This window comes from Pongo pygmaeus, chromosome 8 (genome assembly GCF_028885625.2).
Source record: "Pongo pygmaeus isolate AG05252 chromosome 8, NHGRI_mPonPyg2-v2.0_pri, whole genome shotgun sequence".
Taxonomy (NCBI): domain Eukaryota; kingdom Metazoa; phylum Chordata; class Mammalia; order Primates; family Hominidae; genus Pongo; species Pongo pygmaeus.
This window is the reverse complement of record NC_072381.2, coordinates 126,928,814-126,950,467: the sequence shown is the minus strand read 5'-3', so window position 1 is coordinate 126,950,467 and position 21,654 is coordinate 126,928,814. Positions and strand designations below refer to the sequence as shown.

The following is a 21,654-nucleotide window of genomic DNA, read 5'->3' as shown; positions in this document are numbered from 1 at the left end:
TGGGGCTGCGCACATGTACCCTAAAACCTAAAGTATAATAAAAAAAAAAATTCATATTGTGAAAAAAAAAAAACCACTACAGCGACAGGCTTTGTCCACACTTATTTATTGGGCATCTGTGTGAATATTTTTCTAGGACAGATTTGTAAAGGTTGGTTAACTGGATCGTTTTTCATAGATTTCAGTCAAACGTTTTAAAGCTAAGGGGCCTCACTTGGAGTGGTTGCTGTCTTTGACGGAGGGCTCCCCTGTGGTTTGGTTTTTAGCTTCTTTGCAAATCATTTGAGAGAAGATACTCTAATTGGGAGTTCACCTATTGTAATAAGAGGGTATACCTAATTCCTGGACATTAAAAAAGAACAGACTTTTCCAGCTCGAAGGAAACATTTTCTTCCCCTGAAGGAAACCCAGCTATGCAGACACCAGCTGATAATCTTGCATTCCTGAAAGATGTTGCACCCCCTATGGCAAGTGGCGGCTGCTGAGGCTCTGATGTGACTCCCAGGCATGAATGCTCTCAGCTTTGTTTACCTCAGCTCCTCAGGAGGGAGCCTGGGAGACTGACGTCTGAGTTTTACATCAGTGTCAAAACCCAAGCACAACGTAGGGAGGGACCTCCTGCCTAGTGTGTGTGGGTCAGGAGATAGAAAAGCTCTCACTGAGTAAACTGGACAAGGTCAATATACCTCGCTGATTGAGAAGGTAGGTTTTCTGTGACCCTAGAAATTGATCTTGTTCACTCTGAGATATTGTCACCTTTGTTATGTCTCCTTTTTAAAAAAAATTGTGGTAAAATATACATAACATAAAATATACCTCTGTAACCATTTTTGAATGTGTAATTCAGTGACATTAAGTACATTCAGTTTGTTGTGCAACTATCACCATTGTTCATCTCCAGGACTTTTCCATCATCCCAAAACCATGACTCCTTTTAGCAAAAGAGACCAATTTCGAACCTAAATTTGGCATAATAACTCTCTGGTTACCAAAGAATCTTCAGTTCTGGTGAAACTTTTTGAAGGCAGAGAGCTCAGAGTATCTTAAACACTTGGGGTGTAAATAACACATAGCCCTACTCCTGTAATTCGCCCAAGAAGACCCAAATTGATACCCAGCTGGTAGAAGCCACTCAACCCCAAGCCAAATAATACAGCCTGTAACATTAATTAGGGAAGGTACTAATAATACAGCCTGTAACATTAATTAGGGAAGGTATTTTGCCTCCACCTGCTTTGGTCTTCCCAGGCCCTGAGCCCAGCCAGCACTTTACTCTCTTCTTCACTTCATCGAGCAAGCACAAAGGCATTAGTGGTGTTTTGCTTCTAGCATTTCACAGGGTGCAGCCTCCATAAGTCACTTTGTGACTTTAGTGCTGGAGGGAGGACACTTCATTTTTACCCAAACAAGTTTGTTCCGCAGACTTCACTCTCTCTGCAAAGAGACGTGTGTGTTTTAGAGGAAGTGGGAGCCCCAGCGGATTCTGCAAGACTTCCGAGAGTCAGATAGCCAGACAGAAGATGCGGACACCTGGGTGACCAGACAGCGAAGAGGAAAGAACAAAACGAGCATGTGCCAAGCCTGTGAGGGAGAAAGAGCAACAAACCAGTGACCTTCTACAAAAATGTGTTTAAACAAAACAAAACAAAACAGGTGACTGGGTGCCCAGCATCCCAGCCCACTCATCTATTCTAGGAGGTGACAAGCCAAAATACTGGCTGTGGGCACCTGGGCTCTTTCTGAAGGTGAAGTCTTCCTGGCCATCATAGCGTTCCCTTTTTCTGCTAATCATTTTTAGTTCTGACCTTCCTTTGTGCTGATCTTCAGAAGCTGGAGAAAGCTTCGTATTTCTGGGAAAACAAAACAAAACTCAGAACCCAACGAGATTTAGCCTGTCAGGCTTTGAGTGCATTAGGTGGAGTCTTGACAAGGCAATGAACTCATTCTACTAATTGTAATTAGCGCGGGGCCTTTAGCAAGTTCTGGGCTCCTCAGACTTCAGAGGGCTTTGATCGGCCTCCTCCTCCTCCTAATAACCATGCCTCATGCTAACTGGTTTAGTGCGTTTTTATGCAACAAAAGCAACCACCGCCTACTCTTTAGAAAAAAGCTAGGCAGGCTTTAGAAAAAGAATTCTCAGTTGTTTTCACTTGTCCTCCAAATCGCAGAATGTTCTTTCCCTTTTCAGCTCTTTGGCGTTGCTAAGAGACTGCCATTTTGGAGGAAAGGTAATTAAATTTTGATTTTAATTTAAAGACAGAGCAAGCGAGGTTATCCACGCTCCTTACATGAATGGAGGCCTAAGAGCAGGAGACTGGCTGTTTCCAGATCAATACTAGGAACTCCATGTGATTCGAGTCTCTTGGTGTTTGACTGCCGGAGAGAGGTGGCTTTGAAATGGCTCTTTGTGGCAAGTACTGCCTAACTTTTGGGGAGAAGTGCTCAGGAGACCAGTGTGAGCCGGGAAACCAGCCACTCTGTGCTTGATTAATTTATAGGTGTAATTTAAGAGCCTGGTTCTCCTTCTGATCCCTGGGATGCATGTTTACTGAGCCTGTAGACATGAGGCCTCTCGGCTCGGTGGACATTTTTTATGGCCTTTGCTATGTCAGAGCAAAAGTTGTAGATCTCTTATGAGCAAACATATTACTATGTCCAGAGGAGGACTGGCATGTTATAAAATTTCAATGGTCAATTAACAAAGATTTATTCTTTGTCACTCAGGTATTTTTTTCCTCTCTCTCTCTCCCTCAATAATGACCTCTTGGAAGGAAGCAGGCTGTGCTTTCCTGCTCCAGTCTTTAGGTGGGTTATGGCTCCCAGCTACAGAGCAGGGCTTGACAGAGCCCATCCTGATATTTCAATTCTTAGCAGCTGGGCTTTCTGCTTTAGTAGAGTGGACACTTGAAAAAAGGGGGCGAGACCCAGAGTGAGAGAGAGAGAACGCTGGGAGAGAATGTATTTTTTAAAGCACTTTAGCCTGTGTTTACTACGCGTTTATTTGGTGGAACCTCATTCCAGCAGTGCAGCCAACTGTCCCGGCAGCAGTGGCCGCACCCTTTGGACTGCTTTCCATTCCGTCTTAATTTGGAATCCACACAGGCACCTTCCAATCACTCTTTTGAAGGTTCTCATCTTGTTCCAGGTCTGTGCACTGTGCATTTGCAACCTGGTGAACCTCAGAACGTCTCTTCTTATATGTGTATATATATAATTAAAATTACAGTAAACAGAGGAGCTACTCATCAGCCTATTTTCCATGTGTTTATCTCACTCCCTTTGTAGAAAGGAAAATCTGTTTTATATAATATCTGAGAGTTAAACATGCTAGAAGAGAACTTTGCCTAAAACTGTAAATCCTTCCTGTCCTTTCTGGTGGAGAAGATGTGATTTTTGTTATAACATAGAAGGAAGAGATGAACTAGCACTGGGCTTTAGTCTCTCGCCCAGAGATAATTCATCAGGGGATTCTTTTTATATCAGTTTGTTGCAAAAAAGTTGCAAACTTGAGGGGTTTGGTTTGCCCAGGGACCGGGGAGGTTCCTGGTAGGGAGAACACATGAGCTCTTGGGGTCATTGTCCCCTTTGTCTCTGCCGTAGTGCCCATTGGGCCAGGCCACGAAGGGGGCCCCCACTCTGCCCAGCCTGCATCCTCGTCCGCCATCTGCACCCTCCCATCACCTCAGTTTTTCAGAAGTTAGGACAGGAGTCCAGGCGCTGTCATCCACTTACTGTTCACTGTTTCTGAGGTTCTTATGGATTCCGAGGGGTGGTGGATCGCTGAAGGGTTCGAGAGGAGGAGCGCAGGGTTCGGCAGATGCTGGCATCCTGGGCCCTTTTCCAAGACGTCCAGGCCTCCTTCTCCGACTTGTTTAAGGGCAGAGAATAAGGTTGCAAAGGAAATCAAAGCCTGATGTGGAGAAATGAAACATGAGACCTACTGACTTTTTAAAAACATTTTAAATAACATTCTCTAAGGTTTCATTTTATACTGAAGGCAGCTGTAATAAGTTTGGAAGACAGTGTAAGGTTTCTATTACAGAACAATCCTGCTTGCAGTTTTTCTACCAGAAGTGAGAAAGGGCGGAGGGAGAGTGGAGGTGGTTAAGAGGTTATTTTGTATAAGGTGAGAAAATTTGAAAAGATGAATTCAAGACTGCGAGTGTGTAACATTTGGTATGCTGTAATTTGCAAATGCAATAACATTAAACCATTGCAAACTTGGGGTGTGTATGTGTGTGTGTGTGTGTGTGTGTGTACATAGCCAGGATAGCATTGGAATAACTTAATAACTGGAGCTCAGCAGCACTTTGACCACAAGGAAAACAAGACTGCAGCTCTGTAGTGGGCCCTGCCAGTGTTGCCTCAGTGACTAAATTCCCTGCCGAAGCCTGGCGCAGGCCAGAGATGTCAGGCGGGATGAAAGCACTCATTGTTCACCAGGCATCGTTGTTTGGTGCTGCATACACAATGTTTACTTGTGAAACGATTTATTAGAAACAAATATGTTTAAGAAAGAGGACTTGGTTTGAAACTCAGTTGATCTGGCTTATGACATTAAGATTTTATTACCTTTGTTTCTAAGAATAGATATGTAGGCCCACTGTAAATATTTATCTTAAAACGCACCCACACTACACGCACGCATGCATGTGCAAGTACAAAACCGGAAAACGGAGCCGGGGCGTGCGTTGATACTAAAGATCACCTTTCTGTGTGAAGGAGTAAACCTTCTTACTATTTGCTAGGTGCATAGGAGCATAGTTTGTGACCTTGTCTGGCAGGATCTAGCCCAGAGGACAGCTTCCCCTCGTGCTGTGAAGTCTCTTGGTAGGAGGCCTGGTGAGGAGAGGAGAGTGTGTCTGTTTGTGCGCGGACTTAACTCTGCCCTTCCCACATGGATGAGGCCAGCTGGGATTAAACCAGACCTCGGTCACTACCCGCTGTGGACAGGTCCCTGGGGTGTCCAGCCAGCTGCTAGGCCTGACCAGGAGGCTTGCTGGGGCCCATCCCTGGGTCACTGTACGAGCCAGAGAGCAAGGGTTTCACCTGACGTCTGAAGGGACCCAGCTTTGAGATTTTCTGCCCACAAACACCAGAAGTCTTAACTTCGGGTTCTTTGCTCAGCCTACATGGGCAATATAGGGGCAAATGAATGATTTCTTTGCGGCTCCAGTATCCTTATCTTTATAATGTGAAAACATAGATGTCTGTAAAGTGATGGGAGATTCTGGAATGAAATGTGCTAAGAGTAACCACTAGCACTTTTTCTTTCTTTTTAAAGACCAGCAACAGACTTATGCAGTAAAATCAATTTGCACATGGTCTGGCTCTTGTCCAACAAATTCCACTAGATGATGTTTTAATCTGAAAGGCCCAATACAGGAAGATGTAGATATCTATTGTTCTGATTTGCTGTTTCCAGCCCAGTGCACGGGGATTCTCGGGTACAGTGCAGAGACATCCTTGGTGTGCTGAGCTGGCTGGGTTCTCCTCATTTCCCTCAGTTGTTTTTTAACACTGGAGGTTAGGGTAGTGGTACCCACACCTAGGGGAGGAAGAGAGGGAGGAGGCTGGTAAGTGCAGGCCTGTCAGGATGGAGTTGTATTCATGAATGGACACATGATTGTGTTTTGTGTGGCTTTTGACAGGTCTGTGTAGGAAGGTTCCAGTAAGTTTGTATGATAAGATCAGGTAGCAGTCTGGTGGTCTGGTGGTTATTTAATTCTTTTTATTTTATTTCATTTTATTGTTGCAAGAATGCTAAGCATGAGAACTACCATCTCACCTAAGTTTTTTTTTCTTTTCTAAGACGGGGTCTCACTCTGTTGCCCAGGCTGGAGTGCAATGGCATGATCGTGGCTCACTGCAGCCTCAACTTCCTGGGCTCAAGCCGTTCTCCCACCTCAGTCCCAAGTACCTGGGACTACAGGCGTGCGCCATCATGTCTGGCTAACTTTTGTATTATTTGTAGAGATAGGGGTCTTGCTATGTTGCCCAGGCTGGTCTCACACTCCTGGCCTCAAGCAATCCTCCTGCATCAGCCTTCAAAGTTCTGGGATTATGCTCAAAGGCATGAGCCACTGCGCCTGGTCTTCAACTAAGTTTTCAGTGTACAATACGTTGTTGTTGACTATAGGCACGATACTGTGTAGCAGGTCTCTAGAGTTTGCTCATCTTGCTTGACTGAAACTTTATGCCCCTTGATTGCAACTCACCATTTCCTTCCCTGTCCCAGCCCCTGGCAACCACTGTTCCACTCTTTGATTTTATGAATGCGATGAATTTGGATACTTCATATCAGTGGAGTCAGGCAGTATCTGTCTTTCTGTGACTATCCTGTTTCACTTAGCATCATGGCTTCCACATTGTCACATATCTCACCATTTCCTTCTTCATGGCTGAATAGTATTCCATTGTGTATATAGCCACATTGCAAAAATTAATCCGTTGGCAGACACTTAGATTGATTCCATTGCTTGGCTATTGTTAATGGTGCTGCAGTGAATATAGGAGTGCAGATCCTGATTGCAGTTCTTTTAGATAAATAGAGAAGTGGGATTGCAGGATCTTAGGGTAGTTCTGTTTTTAATTTTTTGAGGAACCTCCATATTGTTTTCCATGGTGGCTGCATCATTTTATATTCCCACCAACAGTGCGCAGGGGTTCCAGTGTCTCCACATCCTTGCCGACACTTGTCTTTTTTTTGTTTTCCTCCCATCCTGACAGGTGTCATGTGATAGCTCCTTGTGGTTTTGATTTGCGTTTCTCTAATGATTAGTAACATTGAGAAACTTTTCGTACACCTAGTGGCCATTTGTGTCTTGGAGAAATGCATAGTTAAGTCCTTAGCCCATTTTTCCATGGGTGTTACTTAACACTTGAGGAGTCTCATGTGTGGTTGCTAGCACCCCTTGGCTTGGTTGTCTCCACAAAAGTTCTGCAGAGACCGCCTCTTAGCTGGAGAGAAGCCTTTCCACGCTTAAGATGAGAGGGTGTATTCTTTATTGAGAACGTGTTCTCAAGGGAGAGAGAGGCAAGACAAGTGAAGCTAGGAAGTAATTTTGGGATACCATCTCTGCCCTTTTATAGGGCAGTCTAAAACATAGCCAGGAGTTGGAAACCAGCATCTCCTTATGTTTCATTCAGTGCCATATTGGAATAAGCTAAGAAACATCTACTTGTGCATTTAGTACCTGGCATAGATTAACACCTGATATTCATCAAAGAGCTAAATGGGTGAATAAAGAATGAGTGAATGGAGTGAATTCCACAATAAAGAGGTGAATCCCCTTATTAATCAAATCTGTTCATAACTTTGGGCTTTAGGCTTTAGTTTAATTTTTAAAACAAAGGTTGGAAGTCTTCTCAGAGCATCTTGGAAATGTATTGGAGCCGAGCGTGGTGGCTCATGTCTGTAATCCCAGCAATTTGGGAGGCCAAGGCAGGTGGATCGCTTGAGCACAGGAGTTTGAGACCAGCCCAGGTAACATGATAAATCCTCTCTCTATAAAAAATTTGAAAATCAGCTGGGCGTGGTGGCGGGTGCCTGTAGTCCCAGGTACTCAGGAGGCTGAGGTTGGAGAATCACCTGAGCCTGGGAGGCTGAGGCTGCAGTGAGCCGTGATTATGCCACTGCACTCCAGCCTGGGCAATGAAGTGAGACCCCATCTGAGAAAAGAAAAAAAAAATGTATTGGGAGACACATGTCTATTGAAACCATTTTTGGTATTCAGAGTGTCTTTAAAGTTAGTCTTGTCATTTGCCTGTGATGTTAAGCTTGTGGTTGAGGTGAGTCTTTGAGATTATCTCAAATAGGATAAGTGAAGAAGCTTCCCTCCCCTACCATTTGTCACTTAGATTGTCAGAGTAGAATCTCTTCCCGTATTCATTAGGTGGCCGTGGACAGCCAATAACCGGGGATGTAATAAGTTCTTTTCTCGATTTTCTAAATAAGTGTTCTTTTTACAAGGGTCACGCTCCAGCAGTCTCCTTTGAAGTCGTTTCTGTTATTCATGGGGCCACGGTGTTATTTCAAAGGTGTCAGCCAGCAGGCTTGAGGCTTTTCTGGCATGAGTTCACTGACAGCCCTCTGGACAACACAACTTATTTATTAGTCTCTCATTCTCCCATCCCCGCTCCTCTTTTCTTCCCTGTCTCCACCAGAGCGATCGCCTCACCGGCCCATCCTTCAAGCCGGACTGCCGGCAAATGCCTCCACAGTGGTCGGAGGAGACGTAGAGTTTGTCTGCAAGGTTTACAGTGATGCCCAGCCCCACATCCAGTGGATCAAGCACGTGGAAAAGAACGGCAGTAAATACGGGCCTGACGGGCTGCCCTACCTCAAGGTTCTCAAGGTGAGGACTTTCTGAATCTAAAGGTACCCACAACTGGGGTCTCCTTCATGGGTTTGGCCACAGGTTCTTTGATTTCCTGTAGGAGTTGAGAGAGGATGATTCTCTTTTTTGACTAGCCAGCAGAGGGTATGCTAAGGAATTAACAGATCGTTACGCTTGCTAGTAGAATTTCAGAAGGGAACTATGGAGTAGGGGAAGAACTACTAAACTTGGAGAGAGAATAGTTCAGCTATTTATCAGCCCTGAGATCACAGACATTTAGGCTTAGCTGCACCTCTATAAAAGTAGAGATCATGATACTGTCTCCCCGATAGGGCGGTTGTGCAGAATAAATGGGATGGAATGGATGGAAAGAGCTTTGTAGGCTCAAGGCATTGTGCCAATGTTGATTGTTACTCTGATGTTGCTTTCGATTAATAGGACATTAGGATCCAATTTTAGTAGCCACCTTTTAGAAACAATTTGGATTTTTTTTTTTTTAACAAAAACAAAACAAAACAAAACAAAACCCTGACCTTTGAAATCCATTCAGAGGTGATTTAGACAATAAACTCTAGGTCATGTTTCTGCACCAGTGAAATGTTGAACAAGGAAAATATCTTTCCCTCCTTATTTCTTGTTTGCAAGCCCCCCCATTTTCGTAGCATCTGCCTCTTTTTTAGATCTAGGTTTGCTCTTCAGGAGACTGAGGACGGGGGCAGCTAAGTCTGTACAGCTGGCTCTTAACTCCTTGCCTACCACAGCTCCCATGTCTAGTTGCTCATGGAGAATGAATGTCATTAAGAAGAACATTCTTCCAGTAGAACCATAGGTGACCCAGCTAAGAACTTTCAGCCCATGAAGTGTTCTCACCAGCTAATAATTCCAAGGATCAAAGGCATTGGGAAAAGATGACCAACCTGGGGACCCACCCGACCTATCCAGTTAGCTATCGGTCACACCCTCCTGCCCTTCTCTCCACCAGGTCTTTCCATTGTCCACCACTGGACTGATTTTGTTCTTTAAAATCCACAGCCCTTTAATGCCGCTGTTTAGATGTAATGGAGTTTGTTTTCATGCGGTGTGTTGGTGGTGGGACCATAGACAATGCTAAGACCTTCCTGGTTGGCCATTATATTGTTCTCCTGTGTCTGTTCTAGCACTCGGGGATAAATAGTTCCAATGCAGAAGTGCTGGCTCTGTTCAATGTGACCGAGGCGGATGCTGGGGAATATATATGTAAGGTCTCCAATTATATAGGGCAGGCCAACCAGTCTGCCTGGCTCACTGTCCTGCCAAAACAGCAAGGTAACAATGCTTTCATTTTTGTCTTTTTTTAAAAAGAAAGCTGGATATAGAAGCTGAAAAGACTTGGTGCTTTGGGAGACTGCAGGCAGCTTATAGGATAACTCTTGTGGCCTTGGTATATTTATAATAATCTTTCTTCGGTGATGCAGCTGGTATGATACCAGTAGCCATGGAAAAATGCCCACAACGTTCAAAGTGCTTGCTCCAATTTCTTCTAGAGATTAGCCTCCACCCCCACCCAGTTTTTAAGTTGTTCCTTCTGGTTGATCTTGTTTAGGCTGCACATTTCCCATCATTACTGCACATTAACACCATTTAAAACACACGCTTCCATGCCTGTTTAATACGGGGCATTTGAGTATCAGCAGAGTTTGTCTCCTTCTACTTCAAGTTTTTAGGGAAATATTGGCATGATGCAATTTGTTCAACAAAGCATCATTTGTTTGGTTGCATACTTGATCCTTATGAGTTGCTGTTCTTGACCTTGTTGCACCAAATTTGAGGGGAGCTCATCTTAATGAACGTACTACTGGATGCTACTAAAGGCAAAAGGTTGACTTTTTAGGTTTGTCATGACTCACATCCAAATGTTTATTAATAAAAAGAAAAAAAGCCCAGTTTTTTTGGTTACCAAGATGATGCTTCCTTCCATGTCTTTTTGTCAATGCTACGTAGGGCAAGATGGTATCACAGAAGTAAAAATAACCAGAGCTTGGTAACCAAGACAACCTTCCACCCCAATTGGTTCCCACAGGGCCAGGAGGATGGGTGAGGTGTCCATCTGGGCTTATGTGCAGTGTGTTGTCTTAAAACACAGCAATTTAGATAGAACTACCCTTTCCTCTTGGTGGGAGTCTGCAGCCAACAGGACCAGAACCAGCTTGGCCTTCTGGGCACCACACTTTTGGAAAACCACCCCTAAATGCAAACCAAAGCACAGGCCAAGAGAACGGACCTCTGTGGGTTGATTTTTTCCATGCGTTTGATTGCGTGCATGTGTAGGAGGTGAAGCCGGTGTGGTGACGGGCCTGTGGAGGTGAGCTGGTCAGTGTTGCTCCGTGTCTCTCGGTTGTGGGCTTTGTGGATGGGCTGCAGTCGGAATCTCCCAGTGGCCAGCACCCCCTGAAGCCCCCGGTGCGACGCCTTGTGGTTCCACAGCCCCCTCCACAATCATTCCTGTGTCGTCTAGCCTTTTCTCTTGCTTCCCTTGTTTTCTAGGCCGCCGGTGTTAACACCACGGACAAAGAGATTGAGGTTCTCTATATTCGGAATGTAACTTTTGAGGACGCTGGGGAATATACGTGCTTGGCGGGTAATTCTATTGGGATATCCTTTCACTCTGCATGGTTGACAGTTCTGCCAGGTATATACTGTTCTTTCTCTCTGGGTTTTTTTCCCTTTTCTTGGTTGATTGCTATAAAATTAACACAGCTTCTGTTATCAGAAATGGCCGCTTTTATCCTTGCATAAAGATATAAAAAATGTTAAAAATGATCCCTCAGGGATAAGAAAACTGCCTTGGAAATTCACACACAGTGAGATCCCACACGCACATTTATGATCAAGGGAAATTTCACCCTTAAAACCTGAAGGGATCTCATATTTTTAGCGAGTCATTGAGCCAATGTATAAATTAGCCCATCCCCCTTTCTCTTAAGGAAGAAGTTGAAATTACTTTGTAAAATTCAAAGTAATTTATTCTCATTTCAAATTCCATTTTGCTAAAATCCTGTATGTGTTTTTATTGCTTTCATCCCACTTTGTATTTTTAACGAGATGTAAATAGAGGGATGTGTATGGAGGAGCCTGGGGAGCGGCACCTCTGAATGTCAGGTGCACAGAAGCAGTGTGTTGCCTACCTTGGGGATCGGTGGCTTGCTGCATGTTGCAATAGAATGGACTTTCGGTTTGCTTTCATTGCAAAGCATGCTCCTGCCATCTTGGGCTTGATGTTATTTCTGCCTTACAGAGAAATAAACATCATTGCAGCCCTGTTGCCTAAACATTGCTGCTGTCTGAATCTTTAACCGACATCTCTATTCTAGTGAAACTTTCTTGAAATTAAACACTGTCCTCTCTGATGCATCTGCCTCTTTGTCATTTCCTTTGTGAAACTGCAGAGACTGTGGTTTGCTAGCTTATGATGTTCCACTCCAGTTATTAATTCCTTGTTTTTAGAGTACAATGCCTACCTGCATGCTTATTTTACATCTAGTAAAAATAAAATAGATCGTTTCATTTTTGTGCTGTTGCTGCTGAGAGTTTTGACTATCTTGCAAGTATTTTTCTGATTAAAATGTATAAGCTTTCAATAATACCGTTGCATCCATTTTTCCTTTTGTTGCGAATCTGCTCTGTGAATATTTGCTTTGAAACAAAGAGACGTCTCTTATGTTGAAGCTTGCTTTTATTTACAGTACTGCGTTCTGTGGTGCCTAATTGGCACTTCTTAACCAGTTTGCCTGACAGTGCTAGCACTTAACTAAGAATGCAGTTTGAGAAAAACACTGTTTGGAAATACACTGCTTGTAGATGGATCATCGGAGACTAAGAAGAAGGCAGACATTGGAAGTTGATATAAAAATATGCTTAATTAAGTAATTATATGTATACTCACACATAATACCTTTATGTTTTTTCTTTAAGAGAAAAGCTGTAGTGACATAACAGTATAACCAGATATGTATAAACTTAAAAGGTTATTAAGGAATATTATAAGCTTTATGTATTATGGATCTAATGGTTCTATATTATAAGCAATTCAATTTATATATTTAATGCATTGGTTTGTTTATGGACTAGATGGTATTAAGGAATTTACCAAAACTTTTTGGGACCGGCCTACTAGATGAACATCAGTTTCATATGGAATTGTGTTCATCCAGGTTAAATTATCCTGTGGAGTCTTCCTTTGGAAGAGCCTACCCGTGTAAGACTGAAGCATTGTCACTGTCTCCTTAGAAACAAAAGTGGGCATCGCTGATATTTCAGAATTTTTAATTTGGTTTGCATTCACAGACCATCATGAAAGATAATCCTTTCATTGTGGGTACAGTTGGTCGTCCTCCACTCAAATGTCTAACAGAATGTGGCCTCATAGCCTGCCCTGTGCAACTGGGTGTCAGCCACTGACTGGATTGCAGGTGCCCACTGAGGCTAGAGACAGTGACTACCTGGGTCCTGGTGGTCAAATGATGAACCCCTGGTTATTCATTTTCATTTGGGAGAGGCACTTGGCATGGCCCATGCCATTCTGCAGGATTGAGTTTTTGAGAAGCCCACCTTGCCTTGAGAATGGTCGTCGCCTTTTGGTTCCTTTGGTTGTGCTATGATGCATCAATCTGGTGTGCTAACCCTATGGCCTGCTTATCTGTTCCTCCTCCTGTGATCTGCAATCTAGCTCCTGGAAGAGAAAAGGAGATCACAGCTTCCCCAGACTACCTGGAGATAGCCATTTACTGCATAGGGGTCTTCTTAATCGCCTGTATGGTGGTAACAGTCATCCTGTGCCGAATGAAGAACACGACCAAGAAGCCAGACTTCAGCAGCCAGCCGGCTGTGCACAAGCTGACCAAGCGCATCCCCCTGCGGAGACAGGTAACAGAAAGTAGATAAAGAGTTTAAAGAAATTTAGTCCTCCCCTGTGACCCAGCCAGCTTGTGGATCTTGTCCTCTGCTTTGATGCCATCGACTTCTGTGAGCTTCCATGTGCGAGTGATTCTGGTGTGATGCTTGGCGGTCACCCAGTTAGTGTTTGGAGCTGGGAGAGTCTAGTCATGGTGCTTTGCTTGGATCAGTGGGGTCCAGCTCCAAGGGCAAGAAAGGACAATAGTGTCAGAATCAGAAAACTAATCAGCAGGACTGGAAATAACTGGAGGCAAATCCCTCTGTGTGTGTTTGATCAGACTCAAGTACAGCGGTCTCTTCGAAGCTTTGGCCACATTTGTGTCCTGTGATCTAATACCTTTTTTAAGATAAGCATGAACATTCGCTTGGAACTTATGCCACTAGTACGAAAGAGACTCTAAGTTCTCTGACTTATTTTTTAAAGTCAAGATCAGTATCTTATGCCCTGTGGGTGCATCTGAACTGTTTGATTTAAACTGGTGCACAATAACTTTCTACACAGAATTTTGGCTTAACCACTTTGCAACTTACAATAGAATTGTATGCATCTATTATGTCTCATTGTTAGTAGTTCACAGGTGTGGCTGTGGATTTATTGGTAGAATATTTGTGTGGAACCAGCAACAGATTGTTTTTAACCCCCAACTTGGTCTTTGGTGGTTGCTTTTTGCTTGTGTGTGCCTCCTGATTGGTTTAATTTTGCTTTGGGGGAGATGGGGCAAGATGGAGCCTCTGCTGTAAACCAAAGCCCTGCATAGGTAGGTGGGACAGGAAATGCTTCAGCTCTTTTCTGCTTGTTCACAGAGATGGAAGCGGAAGGCAGATGTAGATGCAGAACATTTACTAAAGCATTTGAAACTTGGTTCTGATAAAGGTTTCTTTTGAAATAGCAAGTAAAACAGCAAACTCATTGGCTCTATTTCAGTGTGTATTTTAGTAAAATATACGGGGTGCTTGTTAAAATTTCAGATTCCTTTGTCTCAGCCCCAGAGATTCTTGTTCAGTCATCTTGGATAGGGCCAGGAATCTGCATTTTACACAAGCCCTATGGTGATTTTAGAATGCACTTTGAGAAACTCCAGGTTAATCCCAGGCGTGCCTCTCCCGGGACTTCAGGTCGGAATGACATTTTCTGGACAAGGCATTAGGAAGGATTAGGAACCAGTTGGTCAGCAGTGGTTTTGGCATGGGTCTGGTTGTTCACAACCCAGCTTCAAACTCCTGGCTGAATGCGTCCTTGTTAACTTCTCTAAAGCCATGTTTCAAGCAGGTCTTTCTTTGTGGAGACGGAGGATAGAATTTAAAGTGTGTGTCAAGTGTAGGCGAATGACCAAATTGTGTTAAGAGCATGGAAAAAGGGGCCTATTGGGTCACATCTGCCACTAAGAACGCTGTTGTCATTTTGAGTGACATGATTATCTTTCTTGGGGCCAGGAAAGCAAAGATGAGGCCAGTTGGCCAACCAGTTTCTAGACGAGTCCAGTCCTGAGATAACTCTTAGGTGGTTTCTATTATTTTTTTTCTAGTAGGGAAAAATGCTAACTTCTGGAGGCAACTTGTAATTTGACATAGCTAGGCCCCTGCCCCTTAATTATCTCATCATCTTTTTTTCTGCAACTGTTACAATGCTTTTTTTTTTTTTACTTAATATAAAAGGGTAAGATGCCCTTAAAATCCCCCTGACTCAGCCACAGTCATTGTGTTTTCTTCCCCCAGTGCCAGCTGGCTTTTCTTCACTGTCTTTCTAAGAATACAGTTTCAGAAAAATAGTATTTGGAAATATACTGCTTGTGGATGTATCCTTGAGGACTAAGAAGAGGGCAGACATTGGAAGTTGACATAAGGATGTTCTAAATTAAGTAATTATATGTATACTCACATGCAGTACCATTTATATTTTTTCTTTAAGAGAATTCAGCCTGGCCGGGCATGGTGGCTCACGCCTGTAATCCCAGCACTTTGGGAGGCTGAGGCATGTGGATCACCCGAGGTCAGGAGTTCGAGACCATCCAGCCTGACTAACATGTTGAAACCTCGTCTCTACTAAAAGTACAAAAATTAGCTGGGTGTGGTGGTGCATGCCTGTAGTCCCAGCTGCTTGGGAGGCTGAGGCAGGAGAATCGCTTGAACCTGGGAGGTGGCGGTTGCAATGAGCCAAGATCACGCCATTGCACTCCAGCCTGGGCAACAAGAGTGAAACTCCGTCTTTTTTAAAAAAAAAAAAAAAAAGAGAATTCAGCCTAAGTTAGTCCTTTTTCCTCTCTTCTCTGTGTTACCAGAGGGAACATCAGAGTTCCTTCCTCTTTTTCTTCCCTCCTTCCTTTATTTATTCATCATAATTTACTAAGTGCTGGGTATAAACCAGGTTACATGTAAGACACAGCCTGTCACATTCACCAGTGGTTCCAGGGTTATTTGATGGTAAATGCCTGTAATCCTAGCTCCACAGGAGGCTGAAGCGGGAGGATCCTTTGAACCCAGGAGTTCAAGACCAGCCTGAGCAACACAGCGAGACCCCAACTCAAAAAAACAAAACAAAACCAAAACCCAAAGTGGAAAAAAAAAGAAAATGTAATTGCCTTGTGTTCAGTAGGGCCAAGGAGTATAACAGAAGCAGAGGAAATGGGGCAAATACCAGTTCCCTGGAAAAGTACATCTCTGCGAGATTAATTTATTTGGGGGGAATGTTGACACACCTCAGCTCCTTTTACATGTCCAAGTGGGGTACATTATTGGATCTTCACAAAGAATGTTTCATCAGTACGCATGGCCCCTTTGGTAGAGAAAGAGATGCTTATCGGGTATCTGGATAAAAGAGGGTTATTGGACTGGAGCTGGAATGAAAAGCCCCAGAAAGGCCTGCAGATACATTGATGACAGAGCAAATACCGCAGGGATGCCAAGCATGCCTTTACCTGGCGACAGGTGAGCCTCTAATCAGATGTGTCAAGGATGGGTTGTTTCTAGGCATTTATGAGGCCACTTTTTATTCTGTGTTGGCCAGTCTCCTCTAGGACACAGGGATCACTCAGTGTCTCCATGGCCCTGACTCTTTCCCTCTCCAACACCCATACACACACAGTGTCTCACTCAGGTCCCTCAGTCCATCCTTGTTCTCTTTTCAGAACAAGAAAAGTTGGGTTTTTTTCCTCCTGTGAGTTTTTCCTTCTTGGCATTTATTAATGTGCACTAGACTTACTGGTGTAACACAGACGTTTCAGTTTATGTTATTTTTTTGAGCAAAAATATTTTTTTCCAGTACCAAAGAAGAAATTCCTTGCAGTCATTTCCTAGTAAGCGTGAATTTTTTGAGACTTTGTATGCACATGGCTTGAAGAAGGAGAAGCAGCTTTTGGGTGGTGGGAGGTAGATGGCAGGTGGCATTTCCCTGTGTCCTTTGATGGAGGCTCATGTCACATTCAGTGTCAGGGCTTGGGCACCGTGCCAGACACTGCTCACCCACTCCCACTCCTTTGGCGCCCAGCAAGTTAAATGAGACCAACAACAGCCAGCCCAGAGAGGGGCATCTTTGTGAGCCTGTTGGTTCTGATACAGGTCTGCTGGACAGCCAGTGGCCAGTGTGAAGCAGCCTTTGTGAGTTAAAGGGGGCAGCATTACTTTCTGTGTTTTCCACACATCAATTGGGTGGTGGGGGAAGGTGTAGAGGTGGGTGGAGGATGGAGTGCAGAGGAAACTGAGGATGCCTGTTTAGGAGACGTGCAGTGTTGCTGGGTTTGCTGAATCAGTTTTACATCGAGCACATCAGTTTCTTTCTCTGGGGCTTGAAGCTTCCATAGGGTAGGATGGAGATTTAACTGTCTTATGGTTGGCTCCGTCCAGATAAATTCATCTCCTGTGCAGCTTACACCTTCTCTCACTGCCGTCAGCATGGTACAAGAGGCTGCAGGGTGGCTTTTTTTTTTGTTTTTTTCAGACTTTAGTTTCACCTTCTCAGCTGCTGATATAGGTAGGCTGAAAACCAGAGAAAAATCAAGAGCAGGCTGGGTGCCGTGGCTCATGCCTGTAATCCCAGCACTTTGGGAGACCAAGACAGGCAGATCACCTGCAGTCAGGAGTTCTAGACCAGCCCGGCCAACATATAGTGAAACCCCGTCTCCACTAAAAAATACAAAAATTAGCTGGCTGTGGTGGTACATGCCTGTAGTCTTGGGAAACTACTTGGGAAACTAAGGCAGGAGAATCACTAGAACCCAGGAGGTAGAGGTTGCAGTGAGCTGAGATGGCGCCACTGCACTCTAGCCTTGGTGACAGAGTGATACTGCGTCTCACACACACAATAAAATAAAAATAAAATAAAATAAATCAAGGGCAGTGAAGGCTACCTTTTGTAACAATACTTTTGAGGCAAATGGCATGTTCCTGGGGACGTTAGGAATAGGACCAAGATGAAGAGGGAGGAGCGGAGCGGGTGCCTCGGGGGAGGAATGTGTGACTCAGTAGCCAGTTCTCAGGTCCAGTGTTAGTGATCCTCAAACATATGCCAAATTCCAGGAAGGGGGATGGATGTTCTACTCCCAGAAGCTCGTTTACTGCCTGGCAGCTGAACATCATGATCTGGGAATATTCTCTGTATTTTGGTCAATCAGGTGGTCTAAACCTTACCGGCTCCAGAAAACATTTGGGTAATTAGAGTGGTCACGGATGACTTAACTGGAATCTGCCCTCTCATGTGGGCACCTCACCCTCCCTGCCACTATTTCGCTGCTCCCTTTTCTCCTCTCTCAGCCTCCAAAGGACATGACAGTTTGCCCAAGATCTGACCTGGGTCTTGGCTGATGCGATCTCTCGAGCAGAGCCAGCGCATCTGGGGCTGGTGCGTCATGGCTCTGATAGGTTTACTCACAGAGTCCCAGGGAAAGGCCTGCGGGGGGCAGAGACTCGCTACGGGAGAAAAGTGAGTGTCTGATGAACTGCCTTGCCTAATTACCTAAATTTTGTTATGGAGGAATGAAAAATGCAACTTCAGAAGCCTTTGAAGCTTTATCTCAGGCACCCAGCTTGCGGTGGTGAAAGCATTTTGTTTGGCCGTAGGGGAGTGGTGAGCAAGGCTTATATTAGAGCAGAAGTATGTTAATGCCAGCCTCGTGTTCTGGTGGGGGAAGGTGGTTTACAGCCTAAGAGTCACAGGGCCTGTTTGGCAGGCTGTGGTCCAAGTGTATTTGTCAGTCCTGGGGAATAAACACACAAGTATTAATTCATCTCTTCTCCCTGGAACATCTTTGCTTCTGCTTGCTGTGTTCTCTGAGAAATCCCCTCTAGATGGTAAATTTAATTCAGTATTAAGAGATAACACTGTTAGACCGGGCGCAGTGGCCCACACCTGTAATCCCAGCACTTTGGGAGGCCGACGTAGGTGGATCACCTGAGGTAAGGAGTTCGAGACCAGCCTGACCAGCGTGATGAAACCACGTGTCTACTAAAAATACAAAATTAGCTGGGCGTGGTGGTACATGCCTGTAATCCCAGCTACTTGGGAGGCTGAGGCAGGAGAATCACTTGAAGCTGGGAGGCAGGGATTGCAGTGAGCCAAGATCGTGCCTGGATAATGAGAGTGAAACTCTGTCTCAAACAAACAAAAGAAAAGAAAAGAAAAAGATAACACTGTTTCTTGGTGGCCCTTTAAAAAGAAAGGAAAAAAAACACTTCCTCACTTAATCTCCCATATGTACTATGGAAATGTACGAAAAGCACATTTACTTAAAAGCTTGACTTATGGCACATGCTAGAGAGATTCCGGAAAGTGAGGAAATGGAATTGGAGTCTGTGAAAATACATGCTTAAAAAAAAAAATGCCTGCCAAGATTCGGGAGTGGGAAAACAGTTTACTAGAGTGTTCGTGTTGATTGTTTATAAGTAACTCACTTATCACTAACAAGGGAATATATTAAAATTGGTTAGGAAGGAAACTCTGGAATTGAAGTTTCTAGGTAGGAATTGAAGAATAAGGAGGATTATGATTTTGTGCAAAAGAAAAGATAATTTAATAGTGCTGAAGAAGTAGAAGGATTTCAGAGATGAGCAGTGGGAGTTATTTGAGGGTCCTGATTCAGAGGAAAGACGCCCAGTAAAACATGGTGTCCCACAGGGGAATGGCCTGCCCGGGATCGGGCCAAGCACCCAACACAGGCTCCCTCTTGGAGTCGAAGGGAATGAAGAGAAAGTCAGCCGTATTTTATAGCTCCAGAGGGGATTTTAAAAGCATAGTAAAAATGCATGGAGGTGAAATTAAGACATACATCAGTAGACAGAGCAATCAAATTCTATAGTTTCTTAGTCTTTGCACGTTTTCTTACCCTTTTCCCCCGTTTCGTGTTTTTATAGAAGTATTTTCCAGGTTTGTAATTTTAATCTGAATCTCCGTACTTCATCTGAACAAAATTCCCATAAATCATCCTTCTTGTAAACCTCATTTTTAAAATTCTAATAATAGTGACAATAAAGTTGATAAAGGTTTTCTTATTTATTTATTTTTAGGCTTTCCGTTTGAAAAGCTGTCACATGAAAATCTTCTCTAGACAGTCTGTGTGGGGGATGGTGTAGATACATGTGAACTTTTGCCAAGGGTTTGTGGATACAGATTCCTTCGGGGTCATGGGTGAGCCATAGAGGGGCGAACTTCAGACTGAATGTTAAATTTTTCTCTTCTGAGGTAACCCCTAAGCCGTATTTGTCATTAGGACCCTCTTACTGTCCAGTTTTCCTCCTGCCCTGAGATGATTCCCTGACTCCTGGATTCTTCATCTCCTGCTTGCTAGAACCCCAGCCCATCCTGGCAGTGAGCAGAGGGCCTCATCTAGCAAATCAAACATGCCCACTAAGGCGTATCTTCTGCAGTCAGCCCTTAATGTCACTGGGTTATCTTCCTGGTTGCACACAGTTTGACAGCACAATCGTCCCTTGGTATGCGTTGGGGATTGGTTCTAACAACCCCGAATATACCAAAATCTGTGGACGCCCAAGACCTTTATTTAAAATGGTGTAGTATTTGCATATAAACTGTGTATATCCTCTCATATACTTAGTCATTTCTAGTGATACCTGTAATAACTAACGCGTTGTAAATGCTATGTAAATAGTTGTTATACTGTATTGTTTTTATTTGTATTTTAAAATTGTTGTATTGTTATTTTTTATTAATTATCTTTCAAATATTTTTGATCTGTGATTGGTTGAAGCCATGAACGCAGAACCCACAGATATGGAGGACTGACTGTATCTTACACACAGAACCACCCTAGGCTCCAAACGCTCCAAGTTACCCAGAGAGAAGTGCCTTTGTCTGTTCTGTCAGATCTGGGCAGCAAATGATTCTAAAGGGACTAAGAGAAAATATTGCAGTGTTGGTAGCAGACATTAACTGAGCTCTTAGTGCCAGGCCTAGCACTAAGCACTTCATCAGTTTTTTTTTCCCCCTCATTTTATCATCGCATTAATGCTGCACAGTTGGACCTGTTCCTGTCTCCTCTTTTATTTTTTGAGATGGGGTCTTGCTCTGTCGCCCAGACTGCAGTGCAGTGGCACCATCTCGGCTCACCGCAACCTCTGCCTCCCAGGTTCAAGCAATTCTCCTGCCTCAGCCTCCCCAGTAGCTGGGATTACAGGCACGTACCACCACGCCCGGCTAACTTTTCTATCTTTAGTAGAGACAGAGTTTCCCCATGTTGGTCAGGCTGGTCTCGAACTCCTGACCTCAGAAGATCTGCCCGCCTTGGCTTCCCAAAGTGCTGGGATTACAGGTGTGAGCCGCTGTGCCCGGCCCCTGTCTTGTTTTTAACAGATGAGGAAACCCAGGTCTAGAAAGGTTAAGAGATTTCCCAAAGCTCACACAGTGAGTGAGTGCTGAAACTGGGACGGGGACCCTGACAATCTGACTGCACAGTCCCATGTTGTTGCAGTTGGTCAGGTTGTAGCCTGCCTGATGCGGGGCTTCATGTTGTGAATGATGAGCACAGGAAGGGCAGCAACGGGATTGACTGCTGCCCACATCGAAGGATGCAGAGGTGCCACAAAACCTAGCCTGGTAGCAGAAGGAAGGGCTGAAAGCGGTGATCTTGTAACTTTTCACTCATTGTAGAAGACAGCATATTTCAAGCATATACCCTTCGTTTTCTTTTCCCTTGTTCATGCCTCAGCTCAGATCCTTATTATTCTAAAAAATATTTTTGTTAAATAAAGTACTTCTTCTAGAACATAAAAGAATTACATATACATGGTCATAAAATCCAAATGGTCTAGAAAGTTCTGAAATAAAATGTATTTTCTACCCCCTCTCTCAACTCCTAATCTCTCTCCCCAAAGGCGATCACTGCTAAGTCTCTTATATATCCTTCCAGAAACTTTTAAGTGCCCTTGTTCTCACACC

The 21,654-nt window shown here is 44.1% G+C and overlaps 1 protein-coding gene across 16 annotated transcripts in view; it reads left to right on the top strand.

The window, feature by feature from the left end:
* FGFR2 (fibroblast growth factor receptor 2) overlaps positions 1-21,654 on the top strand; it is a 118,627-nt gene that overhangs the window by 69,606 nt on the left and 27,367 nt on the right. For 4 of the 16 annotated variants that reach the window (XM_063670342.1, XM_063670338.1, XM_063670332.1 and 1 more), the window contains 3 exons: positions 8,167-8,357; positions 9,497-9,644; positions 13,045-13,248. In XM_063670342.1, coding sequence (XP_063526412.1) covers positions 8,167-8,357; positions 9,497-9,644; positions 13,045-13,248 — 543 coding nt within the window. Of the gene's footprint in view, positions 1-8,166; positions 8,358-9,496; positions 9,645-10,862; positions 11,008-13,044; positions 13,249-21,654 lie in introns of all 16 variants that reach the window. The other 12 variants (XM_063670344.1, XM_063670341.1, XM_063670335.1 and 9 more) reach the window with 5 other exon arrangements.